Raw genomic sequence first — 17,890 nt, 5'->3', positions numbered from 1 at the left:
TGCTTTCTTTTCTTTTTTTTTTTTGGGTCCTTTGGTTATATTAATTTGCTTGCCTTTGCAGATATATGTATGCATGTTCTGGATACTCGTTTACAATTCTTTAAGTTCTCAAATATTCCTTGGACCACTCTTAAGATAAAAGCATTCTTGATACTCGGGATGGAGCGTCTTCCTTCAATCTGCATATGTATCCTCTCTCTCTCTCTCTCTGTCTCTCTCTGTGTAAATCAATATCTGAAAGTAATTAATCAATCAAATACTTGCAGCGAGTAGAGAGAGAATGTTTCACAGTGCCTAGAACACAGTGGTAGTACACTACGTGTTATTATATAAGTAGAAGAATTTTTTTTTTAAGTTGCTAATTTTTTAATACAAGTATTTCTAGATGTACCATCCCATGTTTCCGGACACACTAAAAAATATCTTGAGCAGTGATACTTCAGTCCTCCAAGATAACAAGAGACAATTAATTAGATTAATAGTACCAGAAAACTACATGCGTATCATATCATAAGAAAGCTCACAAAATGCCACATGATTTAGCTTAGTTAAAGTACATCATAATTCAACTTAAGCTCCCTAAAAAGGATAAATATCCAGACAATGGAAAGAAATGTGGGGGAAGGAAAAGGGAATTGAAAGAGGAAAAAAAATATAGAGGGTGATCATCTGGCACACAATAGGGGCTAGCTAGGTAGTTCAAGTCATCATATGGGAATCATGTTTCTTCTCTCAGTTCCTTCAGCAAAGTACAGCAGTGCCTGAACAAGATGAGAATCACACATTTATATATTGGTTAAAAAAAGTTATTAATAGCTCCCAACAGAGTGCAGAATGATTTGCTTTCGGGTTCGAGGAGGAACGCTCTGTTTCTTGCGGTATTCTACTTCAAAGAGCTAATATCACTTAGTCATTTATTTTACTTAAAAAATAACATATACAAGCTAATATTGCTTAGTCATCTATTTTACTTAAAAGATAACATATACATTCAGGTATGTGCATATATACTCACCGTAAAGCATGAAAATTCTGGGAGGAATTAAAATGGAGACTTGTCATCGTTGGAGTCTCTTGGAGCATTGCATCTGAAACATTCTGTTCTGCTAGCGAAGTTGTGCTCATTGCACCCTGACCTGTGTCATTTAATTGAACAATTACCATTATTTTCATGACATGGTAAAGTGGTGTCAAACACGAAAAAATATATGGGCGTAATATTGCTGCACGTACATGTTATTATATATTATTGAACCTAATAGCTGCAATGCTTCACTCGAAGAGAAGCAACCGTTGGGCCAATACCCAACTTTTCAGCCAACAATATTTTGTGAGCGATTTTGATAAGTAAAATATAACGATAAAATTTGCAAATTTACCTTGTGCAAATCCAGTCTCCAGATTTCCATCCGGAGCGACCAGAGCTACTTCCACTGCTGCCAAAGCCAAACCCTCTCAGTGACCTAGGCATGTCGCCCTCAAAACCACCGCCCCCGCCACTTGACAATTCGTCCTTAGACGCACCACACTTGAAGCAACTGGAGCGGCTGGCAAAGTTGTGAGCTCCACAGTTGCCAATGGTGCAGTACCAGTCACCGGGGCGGACATCTGGACCAGTGGTGAATCCAAACGAGCCACCGCCACCTCCACCTCTTCCACCACCAAAACTTCCATACTCAACTCTCTCCCCACTTTTTGGATCCCCACACCTGTGGCACGAGTCCCTCCTTTGGAAGTTGAGATGGTTGCATGACCTACAGTTCCAATCTCCTGGCCTGCTCATCTTTCTCTATTTGATCTTCTAGATTTCAGACATGATCAAAACAATAATGTATTAGTTAACTGAAATACTTCATGTATCAATTTTTCATATCAATAAAATATACTCATTGTGTCGAGCAGGTTCCTTAAAAAAAATCATTTATCAAAATGATAGACACGGTAACCTAACCTACAAATGCCCAGGAGTAAACTTGAAATTTGAAAAAAGCCTCACCTTAAGAAAACAAAGTTGAATAGAAATGCCTGAAGAAGATGAGACTAGTGATGGAGGAATTTGGTGATTAAAGTGATGGGGTTGGGGAGGTTTTTATACTTGCTTAAGGGCCTCGAGAACCGAGTGGTGGATTGCACCCAGTAGAGGTTTAGGTATGTGGTTTTTCTTTTTTGATATTCTCTTCATCACTTTGCCTTCCTTGAACAATGGAATATAACACAAAATAAACTAAAATTAGAAAAAAGAGATAAAGAGAAATTGAAATGGGATTCTAAATATACTAAAGAGAGAAAATTTTAAATTTGATGACAAAGCTCTAACTACTGTTTTTTTAGGGTTTCTACTTTCTAGAGGTTGCAAATGCAGGAACATATCCATTATAAATTTCTTTCGTTAGTTCCATAATTGCCCTTCTTTGTCCAACCACTTTGTATTCCCATAGCTGTAGGGTCCGTTTGGAAACACAATTTTTTTATTTATTAAAATGCAAGTATTTCTTGAAACAACTTGTTCTTGTTTAAGAAGTGTTTTTAAATGAATGAAAATGCTTTAAAAAAAAATGTTATTGGGTTCTAAAAGCACTCTTAAAGTGCTTCAAGCTAAAAGTATCAGTTATGTGCTTCTTGCAAGAAGGACTTCAAGTGTTTTTCCTAGATTAACTTGTATTTTTACTAGCAATTGATTTTAGAAACATTTTTTCTAAAAACATTTTAAGTCATTCAAAAAGGCTTCCCAAACGAGTTCTTAGGAAGCACATAATAGGTTTTTCTTGCAACACAGAAGCATTTTTAACTTTTTTTGTCAAACATTGCGAGAAACACATTTCAAACATGCCCATAAGCAACATAGTTTTAGTGTCAATTAGCAAAACAATATGAGATATGATGAATCTCTATAAGCTATCAGATTGATTACTGCTTAAATGTCGCCTTATTATTTACTATGATAATATATTTGTCCACCCGTATTAAAATATATAATCAAAGAATAACTAACCCCTTTAGTGAATCCGGAATGATGAGTGGTGAATCGGTATATTAAATCTAAGGAAAACTAATGAAAAAGGCTTGAAAACTTTGAGTTTTAATGATAAGGACAAAATAAAGGGTAAAGTGAATAGTAACATGATTGACTTTTTAGTGTAAAAATATGATTTTTCGTTAAAGTGAACAGTACCGGGTGCTTTTCGTTAAAGTTCCCTTAAATCTATCGACGGAACCATAAGATGCAAAGTCTAGAGAATTGAGATGAAACTTAAGAGTAAAACTCCATCATTATTGTGTGTTTACATCTACTAACTAAATTAAATCATTCAGAGGCCATAGATCTAAGCATACATATTATAAAAACTTAAGTATAATTGTAATGTTATGTAATTATAAAGCATATTGAGCAAGGAAAAATTTGTTGATTTGACTTTGTTAAGTTAGCTGTACCATATATATATATATATATAGAGGTCAGGTCCCCACAAAAAGCAAATAGTATGCATTGTAAGCTCTAAACACAGCATAGCAGTGCAGCCAATATCATAAAATTATTGTATGAACCACAAAAAATTCTTTTGACCATATATTTCATATATTTAGGACCTTCATTAGCAAACAAAGCCAACAATCTTGTTGAGTCAGGATTGGACAAGCAAGAACAAAATTCATTGTATTCTTGCCAGAGAAAATGAATATTCCCCCACACGTCGAAAAACCTTAGGGCGAGAAACGACCCCACTACTCTCATTCTTATCTCACAATTCATAACTAAGGAGTGGTCAAGTCTGCTTTTATATATGTAATTGAGAACACGCCATCTTCCTAAGGGTGTCACTATACAAGGAAAAATGGTGGTTGCTTTTCAATATTTTCTGAATATTCTTTCGTTGTACTTAAAAACCGAATTTTATTCCTCCATGTCAAAAGGGTACACTACCACATATTTTCTCTTCTCCCTACGGCCTACTCCCAAATATTAAAGGGATATTTCACTTGAGGCCAATTTTTTATTTATATATTTTAGGATTAAGTCATTTTCAATTTAGAGATAAATGAAGAGTAAATTTAGGTATGTGACCTAAGCTGAATTTCCTAGATATTAAAGGGACAAGTTATCTGTTAAGACATCAATTAGTATAAATATAAATGCAGTGATCATAAAATGTGATCCCCCTTCTATTTTTTCTGGGGTATATTTTACCCAATTTTGATTGAGATGCCTATTATTTTGTCTTGTATTTTTGGATTACTCACCTACACAAGGTCAGAAGCTTCTCAAGTTCTAGTAGTTACTTTTCTGGTTAGAAGGTTAATGTCTTAGGGCTAGTGTACGTAGCATCTACTCAAAGACCACTACTTCATTACGATCATGTGATCGGAATCAAATCGTGGCAAACTCTAAATATATAAGCTAAGCTAGTGAGATGATGGGGTTATAAGCTAATTACCAGCCAACGGATGAATCCTCCTTATGGACCTCATCATACGGTACTAATAGTAATTAAGTTTATGAGCTCATTATCCTAGGTCATAAGAAGTTACAGAATTTCCTTTTGTATGTCAATGATTCTTTACATGCGTCAATAACGCTTTTTTTTGTATTTTAGAATATAGTTAACCAACATATTAACTACTTGACTCATTGGTATTTTTAGGATTAGGATTGGGCATGGGTTTCATAGGTTTCTTAAGCCGTCTGGGATATTTCAAAATAAAATCTGCATGGCTTCCACTTAATAATATTCCGTTTTTAAAGTATCAAAATAAAATTGTATAACAAAGAATATTATATTCCATACAAATTAGTCAGGATATTATATCCATGTATCGCATGAATCACCCTCACTCATCACTAGATCTAATCTTCTTATGCATAAAATATGATCACACTCGTGCATGTCAGCTGCTTCGCTAAATTAGAGAAGATATGTCACCGTTGCCCAAGACATAGCTAGGCACATAACCAAAGCCAAACATAAAAGCTGTTGCATGGCTAAGGAGCTTCAAACGATGAACGTCCAAATTTTAATAAATAATTGAGAGAACGTGGAGTAGTGGAGGATCAAAATCAAAGAAAGAAAGAAAGGAGAAATTAATTGGTAAGAGTTTCGATAAAGATAGACGAAGCTGATGGATGATGATGGAAGAGGAGTCTTCGAGGTTCAAATTTGACCATCTTTTAATCCTTTTCTTTTTCTTTTCTCACTAGTAGTACTGATATGCATGGCTTTTTCACTGTCATTTTTTCCTTTTCCTCTCACAATCTTTGTTTTGAATCTTTGAATAATTAAGGGGATTGAAATAAAAATAAAATGGAATTAGTATTCAAGATTACTCACCATGGCATTTTTCTTGGGGAATGGTAAAGAAGGCTGTAGCAAACTGTGAAAAAGCAAAAAGAAAGGAGGAGGGGACTGATTCGATTCTCTCATTGGGAAATGCCTCCATGCATGACCATGACCAAGCCAAGCCCAATGCAATACACCCAAACGTATATTCTTTTCGCTTTCTCTTTTTAATCTTTTAAATTAAATAAAATGTAAACAATTCAAAGCCATGTTAAGATGTTTGTGTCCAAGTAGTTCATACATTTTGAGTTTTGTCTTCTTCCCTTATCTGCCAACGGAGAAAAAAGTGATGGATGCAACCATAACTTTGGACCAGTTTCTAACTTTCACATGCATGCAAGCTAAAAATTTCTTTTTATATATAAAGATTAGAGGATTATGCAAGTCGGCAAATTTTGGATTCGACTCGCACTTGATTGACTTAGCATCATGCACCATAATTGCCAAAATGAGAGATTTTCTAACTGTTGGAAAAGTTAGCAATTTTGGTATATTATTATTATATATGTTAAGGTGAATTGATATTTTAGGTATTATATTTTCTAATATAATAAGGATTGTGATTGGTTTCTCCTTTCTGGTTTAGGATTAAGTCTCCATAAATACGTACACTTCTTGAAACTTTGTAGGAATTAAATCTTGCAAGATGTAGTTTTTTTTAGGATATATATATAGTCATCTTGGCAATTTTGTAGTGTTTTTCATTTTATTTTTGTCCATACAATAAGATTCAGAGTTTCCATTTTTTTTTGGATGACTTTGGATGCGGTCCCTATTTATCAACATTCTTTAATTAGAACCTTGTTGGTTTTCGATTTTTGATTGAAGTCTCTGAAATTAATGCAATAATGCATTTCTATGTAGGTTATTATAATTTTTAAATTAAAATTTGATATTTGTAGTTATTTATATTTATGAGATTTTAAATAAAATCTATAATTTATTGAAAATATTTATAAAAAAAATTATACTTAAATAAAACCCATGATTTGTCATTACTTATATTAATGACATTTTACATACAAAAAATTGGTAATTTTTATACGATACATTTTACATACAAAAAGTTGGTGCATTTTATACAAAAAAAAGTGATACGTTTTATATAATGGGTACATTTCATATTTAAAAAAAAAACAATGGGTACATTTTGCAAAAAAGAGATGGTACTTACAAAAAAAAAAAAGGGGTAAATTTTGCATATAACAAAGTGGTACATTTTTAAAGACAAATGGGTACAAATAAAAGGTAAAAAACTATGAGTAAAAATAAAAGTTTGAAAAATATGGACACAAAAAGAAATTAATATATGGGTACAAACTAAAACTGAATAGAAAATTGGCACAATTTGGGAAAAAAAAAAGTTGCAAATTAAAATGGGTACAAACTAAAAATAAAAATATATGATAAAAAATTTAGTCATAAATATAAATATATCAAATGTAATGTTTCTAGCTCTAAATGAATAATTTAGAAATAAAATTTAATTATCTTGATATGTAAAATATTTTATTATTGAAATAATTAATGATGTTTATTAAAACCAAGGGACCTTGATTAAAAATTGAAAAGAAATAAGGTTTCAATCAATGGAGTTGAAAAAAGAGGGATGGAAACCTGATTTCTCTTTTTTTTTTCTTTTCTAGTTCTTTGATTTGTTATCATGGTATTAGAGCGAGCTCAATCTTGATCCTCTTTGGGTTCAATCTGCTCTTGCAATTGTTTGGTATCGCTCACATCCCTTCCACTTCTCATTTTGTTTGATAGTTGTTAGTTTTCTTGTGGTTCGTTTTTGTCAGATTTTCATTTGTTTTGTTTTCTTAGGTGTTCTTTTTTTTTTCTTACGGGTTGGTTGGTATACTATTTATGTTAGTGTTCTTTTGCTGAAATTATGAATTCTTGTTTTCTTAATTGCCTTCGTCGTTACTCTTCTGTGACGGAGTTCTCGAGCAGTAGTTGTGAAGGGAGAAAAGAAAAATTGGTTGGACAAACATGAGAAGCTCATGCTGGTCGAGGATGGTTGTTGACCACAAAACTGAAGTTGGTGTTTGGTTTGGGACAAATAATGGCTATTTATGCTTCATGTCACCTTTAATTGCGATAAGTTTGTTTGAAGTTGGCATTAGCAGTTTGTCTGTTTGCTTGGAAGTTTGCATTGGCAGTGGATTAACATTGAAATTTTGCATTGTCATTGATATTAGGATTGAAATCTTGAATTGATATTGACACTAACATTAGAATGTTGCACTAGCACTGACAAATGAAATTTTGCATTGCCATTGACACTGGTAGAATTTTGTATTGAAATTGGCACGGACCATCAGCATAAGTTTTCTTCTTGACAAACTTATCTTGGTTAATATAAGATTTTCGAACCTTCTAATTATCTGAATTGATGTACAAATTTTAACATATGACATGCATGCAACTAAAACGGGAGAAATTGGGAATTACCGAACTACATGCAGACATATACTGATTCATGTACATTACAGATTATACCTTGCTTATAGTATTCATTATCTTCAAATAACAGCGATAATACCACAAAATATATTTATTTGTTTTTATCTTATATGTCTACGTAATGCGTGTTTGGTTGCATGCACGTGAGGTGGTAGAGATGAGTGTGACATTCTCACACAATGATAAAAGTTACCTCTTTTCTTTTACTTTTTCGTCCTCCAATATCTTTTACATTATGCTCTTAGACTCCCCTAAATGTCCATCTCTTTCATCTTTCTTTTGCACGGTTTTCCACCCTTGCCCATCTGCATATATCTTTCATCTTTTGCTACAGAGAAGCCTTTGGACATTTAGTTACACAACAAAATACAAAATCCCCCAAATTTTCTACCAAAAATTTCCTCTTTAGTCTGGTCCTATTTTCCAAACCAGATAGACTGATCATAGGAATGTGGGAGATATCATTGAGAGTGGAGAATATGATCATGAATTCAGTATTCAACGGACTGTAGTGGAACTGTGTTGCCAAACTGCAAATTCACGACTGATCAATTATTATGTAAACTCTAACCCAAGCTAACAGGCTCTCGAAAAACCTTAGTAACCTTAGTCCAAGTATTACCAAGTTAATTTCTTTTTGAAAAATGGCAAGGATGTGTTAATGGTGTTAGTTATCTTTTCTTTTCCGTTAAGAAAAAGGAAATTACAATACAAAACTCCGATCACAACTAAACCTAAACAACAAAAAATTGAAGGTTGAAAGAGAAGTCAGCGTCCCAAACATGAAAAAAATTTAATTTGTAGGGAGTGATCAAGAGAAGTCAACACATCTGTCGTGAAATTTGCCTCTCTAACAATATGTTTGAAAAGAAGCAACCAGTGTTGGATTTTCTCTTTGGATTTGCCTCTCCACAATAAATTTGTCAAATGTGAATGTTGCATGGTGAATTTCAACCCACCAGAAAAAAAGAATGTGCATTTTCTTTTGCTTTAAGGGTAAATAAACTCGAAGATAGAAAACACTCAACAGTGACAGTTGTAAATGAACTTTGGTTATGAGAATAACTATACTTAGAATTTGCTAGTATTGCTACCTAACTACCGTCTACTTCTGAAATTTCTAGCCTTGTGTCGTTGCCTGGTTGAAGATGAATTTGCATAAATGCAGGTTCTCTAGGAAGAGAAGAGCAATTGTTTCATGCTTAGCATTAAAACAACATCGGACATGCTTGGTCGATCCACGGCTCTTTCTTGCACGCACAAAAGTCCCATCAGAATTTCTCTCATGACTTCACTAATTGAACAAGAAGCAACCAGTGTTGGATCCATCAACTCCATGCTCTTGCCTTCTTTCCAAAAACTCCCAGCCTAAAACAATCAATTTCACAAATCTAATTAATTAGCAACAAATACATTGACATATATAGAAAGTAATTGGAAATATAGATGGAGTTGAGGGGTTTATTTAGCTTACTCTGCCAAGTAAGTTTAGAGAATGATCTATCTCAAAGAAAGCTGTATTATTCTTGCCACTTATTATCTCTAATGAGATCACTGCAAAAATGAACAGATCAGGTTTTTCAGAAAAAGACCATCCATGGCATGCTCTGAAAACACGAAACACGTACTAACAATCAAAGGAGTTAATACTCAACAAGCTACATAATTTTTTTGGAAGAAATTAACCTCAAGGTGCGATAGTGAAATTTATTGAAATATAATATAAAAAGTGAAGAAAGTTGAGGTTACACTATAAAACCGATTGGTAATATGGAGAGTATAGCCAAATTTACTTATAACCATGCAAGATCCCTCCTCTCATCAATGTGGGATTCATTTTTGACAATAAGTTACACCTAGTCAAGTGGCTACATAAACCTTACCTCTCAAGAAAAAAAAAATACACAAAACAAAAAAATAAGGAAAACTAACGAAAAGTCCAAAAAAAAATTCTTTTTAATGAAAAGCCATTTTTAAAGGTATAGTGAATAGTACCAAGGAAATGTATAAATGTGGTTTTTCGTTAAAAGTGAACAGTACCGGGAGTGTTTTGTTAAAACTTCCAAAAAAAAAAGGAGGGACATTAAACTCACAAAGCTACGTAAATTCTCTCTGTTTTGTCACCTCTAATTGGTGCAATGATAATGAATAAATTGAAGCTTAGAACTTAGAGGTCTCGATGAAGACACCAGCCATATATAGGAGCTCTACGTAGCTTTTATTGTGAAATTGAATTTCTACGATTAAACAAAATCTTGAGTGATTCTTAAACTGCTTTTCAACACAAACTCAATTGCTCTTTAGCAAAGTCTTCTTACACTTTAGCTACAATTTCAAAGTCTTCATTTGGAGCAAAAACTGCCTATGATTCGGTTGATGTGCAATTTCAACTACCCTAATTTCCTCTCTATGGCACATATTTTATACTAAGTTCAATCTAACTTCAGTGATCTCAATGGACTTTTTGTAGCATTATTTTGCCCTTCATGGCCTAAACATTGCTAGAGTTTTACTACTTTCTTTCCGTTTCCAGTTAATTTAGATTTCAAGTTACATAGCTCGGCCATCGGCCTAGATTTTACTTTTGTGAATGTTTGTAATCTTGATTCCATCGTAAAAAAAATTACATTCTATTTATGTGAAATCTTGATATATATGTGCTGACCCTAAAAACTACCAAGCGTACGCGGCACGCAGGCCGAGTAATCTATAAGCTAACTACATCATTCGATGAATGCGGGGCGTGCCAACTCGTTGGCCGAGCTCGGCCGAGGAGTAAATTTGTTGATGTTGCGTTGGGTGTGCGGTTGACTTCTGCGTCTTACGATTGCGACCGAGGAATGAAGACGTCTCGGCCTCTTGGGTTCTCGAACCTGAAGACAAGGCTACTATTTTTACGAAGTTCACGAATCGTCATCGTCGGATTCGGTCACAGTGATGTTATTCGTCAGAGTAAACTCACGCCGAATCGACACCAAAGTGTAAGGGCACAAATACTCAAAGCGAATATAAGTCTTAATAGTGAACGTGGTTCGGCCGTCTGAATGTCAAACTCTAAATCCCACTTGAGAGTATCCAATCATAAAATAACTCGGCGTGCAATGCGCCGAACTCAGTAAACTGTAACACCTCACTTCGCCAAGAAGGCTAATGAGATGACCTCAATCAATAAGGATTCGGAAATCCTTCTCGACCGAGACTTGGATAGGTAACCAACCGTCATCGCCGCAGTGTTGTTGATGTTAACGGAAGATGCTGCGAGATCGGCTAATTCTACGGCGACAGAGCTATCTATGCCAACTTAAGATATCACCGGTTGCTTTCACAGTGCTGTTAATGCCAACGGAAGATGTGTCAGCAAAAAGAGAAAACAAAAATCTCAAAGTTGTTGAGAGAATTTGCGCAGGGCAGTTGTGTGTTGAATTGGAAGGGCCTCGAACGATGTACATCCTCCTCTATTTATAGCACTGGATACCTTCAAGGTTGAGTTAAAAACCTACTCGGATTAGGACTTCTTCTCCTGATCAAACACTAACTCGACCAGTCCTATTTTCACTATAATTGTGAACCTAGTCCTTTATTGAGCTGGATTCACTTCCGGGTTATGAATCTTGCTGAGACTCCTCATTGCACCAGGATTCGTCATGCAGCATGACTTAACCGACCCAGGTTTGGAAGCCCATGACCTAACCGATCCAGAACTAAACGATCCCTGCTAACCCTGTCAAAAGGCCTTCTGGGCCGAGAATAATTCTATACTCGGCCCAAACTGATATTTTGGGCCCAAACAATATGATATCAAAGCATGTTAATTGACTGCATCCAAATTGAGTATTTACTTTGACTTGCTGAAACTATGGAGTTTACTACCTTGTCTTACTGTTGCACTTAAATGACCAACGTAGAATAAGTTGCACATGTGTGCAACTATGCAATGGTCTCGCGTGAGAGGTCATGTTGAAGAATACAAGAATCTCAAATTGGAAAATGGACAAAAAAAAATTACAATACATATAACTAGATGGAGTCAACACGCAACGTTGTGTAAATATAAGAAATAAAAAAATTTATATAAAAAATCAGATTAAAAATAGTTGGTATAATTACTATATTATCCTTAATTTTTATGTTTATTATTCAATTTATCAAGATTGATAAGGGCATAAAGGAAATTTTACATTTTTTGATTGTCAAAGAGGGTTTTCCTAATAATAGTATAGATAAATGATTACATTTTTAATGACACCAAAGCCTTTTGTGGTAAAGTTATGGTCTACACCTGCAATGATCTGAATGTGAATTTTTTTTACATAATATTAAATGATTCCACTTCAAAATGGCGTAGAAATCTTTCGTGACAAAATTTCACACATGCGCTACTATGCAGGTGATAAGATGTACATGTCAATCTAGCAAATGTTCCACTTCTAATGGCACTATGATTAAACCCTCACACATGCACTGATGTATGCTGTACAAGTTGTACAATAAGATAATACCGATATGGTATTAGAGAGTCGTTGGGCGGTCTATCTAAAATCTTCAAAAAAAGCAATCAAATAAATTTATTTTTGGCCTGCAAAGATGCAGTCTCCACTCAATTGGATTTGTCTACCAATGGACACCCGAACATGGCGGGATGTTGATAAACATATATGTATATGATATATTACAACATTGATACAAGTGAACTAAACTCTACAACAAACAGCAGCCTTTGCTACCTAGCATGTATTGTTGAAGTCGTCACATCTATTGTAGATTGATGTCTTTGCCTACTTGAAGATGAATCTGCATCAGCGGAACTTAGCTGACTCCAAGATGCAGGTTCTTTAGGAAGAGGCAGAGCAAATGTTTCGTTGCTTAGCATCGAAACAACATCCGACATGTTTGGTCGATCCATAGCTCTTTCTTGCACACACAAAAGACCCACCTGAATGCATCTGGTAACTTCATTACTCGAACAAGAACCAGACAATGTCGAATCCATCAATTCCTTGCTCTTGCCTTCTTTCCACAAGCTCCAGGCCTAAAATACACAGCCTAATTTCAAAAATTGTAAATAAAAAAAAAATTAGTACACACATTGCCACATTTACAGAATTTACTTACATTGCCTAGTAAGTTTAATGGATCATCAGCCTCAAAGAAGGCAATGTTCTTCTTGCCACTTATGATCTCTAATAAGATCACTCCAAAGCTAAACACATCTGATTTTTCGGAAAAGAGGCCGCCCATGGCATACTCAGGAGACATATAACCACTAAAATCAGAGGTTAAATGCATTAGGAACTGAATTAATTAAAGAAAAAGGTACAGAGACCATTTATATCAAGACCAATAGTGGTGTATGAGCATTATGTTAATTCTGGGAAAATAACATGCAGCAAAACCTTTAACTTACAATGTACCAACAACCCGGCTTGTTTTTCCTTTAGTGTCACTGTCTGCGAAAATTCTTGCCATGCCAAAATCCGATATTTTAGGGTTCATGTCACTATCCAAGAGAATATTGCTTGTCTTTAAATCGCGGTGAATGATCCTTAATCTTGAGTATTTGTGAAGATACAGGATGCCTTGAGCAATCCCTTCAATAATGTTCATGCGCTTTCTCCAATCCAAAAGCTTCCGTTTGGTTGAATCTGCACTCAATCGAACAAAATCAATGAGAAAATACGGAAAAAATTATAACACCAACATTAAACATATATAGAACATGTAAATAGCTAAAAGATCAAACTGCACAAACCAAAAATGAAAGAATCCAGGCTTTTGTTGGGCATATACTCATAAATTAATATACTTTCTTCTCCTTCAATGCAGCATCCCAAAAGCCTAACCAAATTCCTGTGCTGAAGCTTACAAATAACTAACACTTCGTTTTTGAACTCCTCCAAACCTTGCCTCGAAATTTCGGACAACCTTTTCACTGCAATTTCCCTCCCATCCACTAGCAAACCCTGCAATTGATAATTTTCATTATATAAAAATCAAGCACGCTGAAGGTTTCAAAAAATTAATCTTGACAAAGACGAATACAATTATGATTAGCTATGTAAAGCTGTGTATTAACTGACGGCTTGCCTTATAAACAGGGCCAAATCCACCTTCACCCAGTTTATTAGCCTTGGCAAAGTCATTGGTCGCAGTTTGTATGGTAGAAAAACTAAACAAGGGTAGTTCTTGATCCTTTTGCCTGCCTAATTCCATCATATTCACAATTCTATCTTCGTTATATTGAATTGGTGACACGTTGGTGGAACCAATTTGGACTAATCTCACTTGATCCGAATTGATAATCTCTTCTTGTTTCCTTGCTTCATCTCCTGCTTACATTAAGTAGGAAAATAGTGTCAATCATTACGGACATTGAGCAATGCAACCTAGCTAATTACAATCACATAAACTGATCAAACCTTGAAGTCTATTTCCATAATGCAGATAGCAGCATAATGATATTGGCATAAGAATCAAGAGGAAAGCCAAAGGAACTGCGATAGCCAGCCAGAGTTTCAATTTTTTACCATCTGAAAAGTGAAAGACAATGCCAACATTTTGCTAGTAAGTGTTAAATTACACTAACAAAAGTTACAAAATTGAAGGAATAAAAAAATTTGCTTAAATCCCACCATCTACTAAGAGAGAGATTTGAACTTGAGTGCAAGCGGGTTGACACACTGTCTTAACCAACTAGTCTCCTAAACCCTTTGAAATCAATGTCTTCTTGACCGAGTTTGAGATCTCTCCAATAGACCTTTCTATTTTGCAGGATATAATTTACCTCCAAAGTCTGTTTATAATACTGGAATCGTTTCATGCGTATATTATTATGTACAAATTTTTGTTTGAAGGTGTATATTATATGCAAGTTACAACCTTTAACTGCAGCTATACGCTATCGAACAAGAATATCTTTTCAGAATAATATATAAGTTATATATTGTGATTATGATCGATATATATAGTCGTCTCGCATATTTTTTTCATTAAAATACATTGATTAATTACATAAAGTCGAACAAGAAAACTAAAGAATTCCAAAGTACTTAATACGTTTCTGAATAAAACTACATGTTGATTAAACAATGCACCAAGATAAGAATATAAATTCGCTATTTGGTTGTCACCATGATCCAAGCATATACTAATATATTTTTTTTATGTTACCTTATTAATTATTGCAAACTAGCATATACTACGTATAGGAATGTCCTGTTGTACTTAAAGTAGTTGTCTTGTTATTATTATACTAATGTGAATAATTAATCTGGGATAATCTAATAATATAACATGACAGATCATATAATAAAAAAAACCAAACTTTTGATTGTATCTTGCACACCCTTATTTTGTTCCTATTCCTAAATTTTTATTTATTTATTCAATTTAGAAGGCTGAAAATAAATACAGCTATATCGAGGAAGAAAATATGTACGTGGAAATCACTTCTCTTTTCGGAACAAGGAATGAGTCAAAACCCTCAACCTCTCTCTCGAATCAAAACAGAAGGGATTTTTGGTTTGGTCAGTTAAATTTAAGACATTAATAGTTCTACTTACCACTTGAAGAAGTACTACCACCACGAATGTAAATAATCCCAGTGCCCTTCTCATCAACAATCTTCAAAAGATCCTTCTTACTCTGATAATAAAGTTGACAAACTGGTTGACCATCCTGAACCGCAACAAATGCAGTGCAAGAACAATTGCTCTTGCACAAAGTTTCACAATCACTAGTACCCATATAAATGGATCCATTATTAGACGTAGATGGCAACGAACCATTCATCACAGAAAAATCATCGCCATGGTCACACATAGATGGTAAAGTCGCCAAACATTTTCCAGTATTACCCCCGCTCGAGTCCTCACACAAACCATGACTCACAGACCAAATATTCCCGTTCGCCAAAAAAAACTGGTCCAAATTTCCAGTTGAAGACATGACAAACCATATGAGGTCGTACTTCTTATTGTTGCTAAAAGTGTAGTAGGCAGCTTCTTCATCAATGGTTTGGTACCTAAAAGTGTAGTCATTATTTTCAGTTGTGTTGTCAAAAATAAACCTTAGGTGTTGTCCATCCCAGAACGCGATATCCATCTGGCGTCCATCTCCTCTCCAAACAGTAAGCTTTGTGAAGTTGATCCGGTCCATGGTTAAAGTGAAGGGACCGCGAGCTGGGTTTTGGGGGCTTGCCCAAGAAACAAGGATGTTATAGCTTGGCTGGGTTGTGTTTAGTTCAAACAACCCTAGTTCCATCCCAGGAAGATATGTATCACTTGGTACATCAAAACTTTGCCATATAACAGTACCTACGGATAGAAATCCGACGTATTAGATATGCGAACAAAAATCTCTGAGGGTCTGAAAACACAAAAATGTCTGAAAATATTATATATAGAATTTTGGCATATAAAAGTACTAAAGTTAATAACAGTTGATCAATAAAAAGAAAGAGATATACTATGAAAACAAATGTTGTATCTAATAGGGCTACATGTTAAAAAGGGGAATATTGGGGAAATAGAAATGATATACTATCAAAATCTCAGACCGTGCCTGTATCTGCTTCTTTAAGCACAAAATTTCCCGTGTCCAGAAGCGTTGCAGTTGTGTTGGGTGAGGAGGCAACATTTGCTGCGTTGACTATGACTTGCACTAGTCGACGGTCAGAGAGAAGCAGATTCCCAGACCGGATTTGTAGCACACCGGAGGAATCCAATATAGCAACATCGCGGTTACCAACCCAGACAACCTTGGTGGCATCAGCTTTGAACCAAATTCCCAGGTAGTGATATCCCGAAATAGTTTCGGTGAAGAAGCCAAGCTCGAAAATTCCACCGGCTGAGACTAGGGTTTGGTTGTCTGTCAGCATGTCTGCAGGTGTGAGTGTGTCTTTTGCAAGAGATGGAGATGAAGAGAAGGAAGAGAAAGAGATCAAGAAAATTGTAAGAGGAAGAAACATGGCCATTAATTTACAGAGATTAAGGTGCAGATCTGATCATGGATTATTTGAAACTAGAGAGTAGAGAGATCTAGGTGAAGATCCAGCTATGATCTATCCAACAATGAAAACCCAGCTAGACGCTTAGCTAGCTGAAGCCTCATAATTTTCATTGTCAACTGTTTGAGGTTGTCTATATTCTGAGCCAGATTGAACTAGAAATACATATATATTTATGTATATTGGTCAATAAATTACCCACAAAACCGGCTTACAGTTTTGTACAAACCAGTTGACCCAAAAAATTACAGTTTTTTTTTTTTTTTTTTTTAAGATAAAAATATTAAAGATACATAGAATCCAACAGAATTGCATGCCAAAGAATCGAACACATAATTCGCTTCACATAGTGACAAACTGACAACTACATGTTTTCAAAGTCATCTTAAACTTTAGACATTGAATAATTCTTAACTTTCACCAAATTAAGAAAATTCTTATCTTTCAATCCCTGTACGACTAAATAATAAAATTAAAACTCAAAAGAGTATAGCTCTAGTACTACTGCATATACTTTTGAGTAAAGTTATAATACTAGTAGGTTAAATAGTTAGTTGTTGGGAGAGGAGAATAGGTAGGTATAGTACTCGTACGATAGTGCATAAACATAGTTGTTTTCTGCCATTACAGTAAAACGCCATTTTATGAAGGGTGCGTTTTTGCTCGTCACCTTCAAGTGGTAGTAATGCTCATCACTCTATTTATCATTGTTACATAGTTTAAGTTTTGAGATCATCTAATGATAAATAGGATGATGAACATCACTATCACTTGAGAATAATGAACAAAAATATTCCCTTCTATTAAAAAACCAAATATGCGATTCTGGCATAAGAACATTACTATATCCTATTTTCCGACATAAAAAAATTGTTTACTTTTTTTTCTTCTTTGGCATAAAGAATGGACGATGACCACAGAGGTGGGTGTATTGACTTTGACAATATCAAACTTTCTTTCAGAAATGCTGATGAGATTCTCAAAGTGGGATTTTTTTTAGATGCTGCTACCTCACAGTTTAACATTAGTTTTCATACTAATATTATAAAATATTATGTAAAAAATATGAATTAAAGCATCAATGCAG

At 34.6% G+C, this 17,890-nt stretch overlaps 2 protein-coding genes across 4 annotated transcripts; both read right to left on the bottom strand.

Annotated features, from left to right (window-relative positions):
- Nucleotides 1–453: 453 nt before the first annotated feature.
- LOC103456182 (RNA-binding protein involved in heterochromatin assembly dri1-like) lies at nt 454–2,223 on the bottom strand. 2 transcript variants are annotated; one of them, XM_008395839.4, is made up of 4 exons: nt 1,997–2,223; nt 1,380–1,801; nt 1,016–1,136; nt 454–761 (listed from the first exon to the last, which is right to left on the bottom strand). In XM_008395839.4, exons 2-3 carry the CDS (start codon nt 1,781–1,783, stop codon nt 1,043–1,045), a joined length of 498 nt encoding a protein of 165 aa, XP_008394061.1. In that variant the 5' UTR covers nt 1,784–1,801; nt 1,997–2,223; the 3' UTR covers nt 454–761; nt 1,016–1,042. The 2 variants fall into 2 exon arrangements, with proteins under 2 accessions (XP_008394061.1, XP_008394062.1); XM_008395840.4 differs by having other exon boundaries at nt 1,380–1,798; nt 1,997–2,214.
- Nucleotides 2,224–12,340: 10,117 nt separating this feature from the next.
- On the bottom strand, nt 12,341–16,926 carry LOC103456181 (G-type lectin S-receptor-like serine/threonine-protein kinase B120). Of its 2 annotated transcripts, none has more exons than XM_029095320.2 (8): nt 16,359–16,926; nt 15,359–16,111; nt 14,216–14,326; nt 13,884–14,128; nt 13,549–13,759; nt 13,204–13,441; nt 12,912–13,062; nt 12,341–12,828 (listed from the first exon to the last, which is right to left on the bottom strand). In XM_029095320.2, the coding sequence occupies exons 1-8, from the start codon at nt 16,768–16,770 to the stop codon at nt 12,520–12,522; spliced, it is 2,430 nt and encodes an 809-aa protein (XP_028951153.2). In that variant the 5' UTR covers nt 16,771–16,926; the 3' UTR covers nt 12,341–12,519. The 2 variants fall into 2 exon arrangements, with proteins under 2 accessions (XP_028951153.2, XP_028951154.2); XM_029095321.2 differs by having other exon boundaries at nt 13,884–14,125.
- Nucleotides 16,927–17,890: the final 964 nt, after the last annotated feature.

This window comes from Malus domestica, chromosome 15, assembly GCF_042453785.1.
Source record: "Malus domestica chromosome 15, GDT2T_hap1".
NCBI lineage: Eukaryota > Viridiplantae > Streptophyta > Magnoliopsida > Rosales > Rosaceae > Malus > Malus domestica.
The sequence above is the reverse complement of the archived record's forward strand: the minus strand, read 5'-3'. Positions and strand labels throughout refer to the sequence as shown.

What these genes read in the sequence shown, in the direction of transcription:
- LOC103456182 (XM_008395839.4), bottom strand. Translation starts at nt 1,783, where the DNA reads ATGAGCAGGCCAGGAGATTGGAACTGTAGGTCATGCAACCATCTCAAC. An exon ending in GGAGACTGGATTTGCACAAG is followed by an intron (nt 1,137 to 1,379) that starts GTAAATTTGCAA and finishes TAAATGACACAG; the next exon opens with GTCAGGGTGCAATGAGCACA.
- LOC103456181 (XM_029095320.2), bottom strand. Translation starts at nt 16,770, where the DNA reads ATGGCCATGTTTCTTCCTCTTACAATTTTCTTGATCTCTTTCTCTTCC. An exon ending in AGCCGGGTTGTTGGTACATT is followed by an intron (nt 13,063 to 13,203) that starts GTAAGTTAAAGG and finishes CTCTGATTTTAG; the next exon opens with TGGTTATATGTCTCCTGAGT. An exon ending in CATTAAACTTACTAGGCAAT is followed by an intron (nt 12,829 to 12,911) that starts GTAAGTAAATTC and finishes TGTGTATTTTAG; the next exon opens with GCCTGGAGCTTGTGGAAAGA.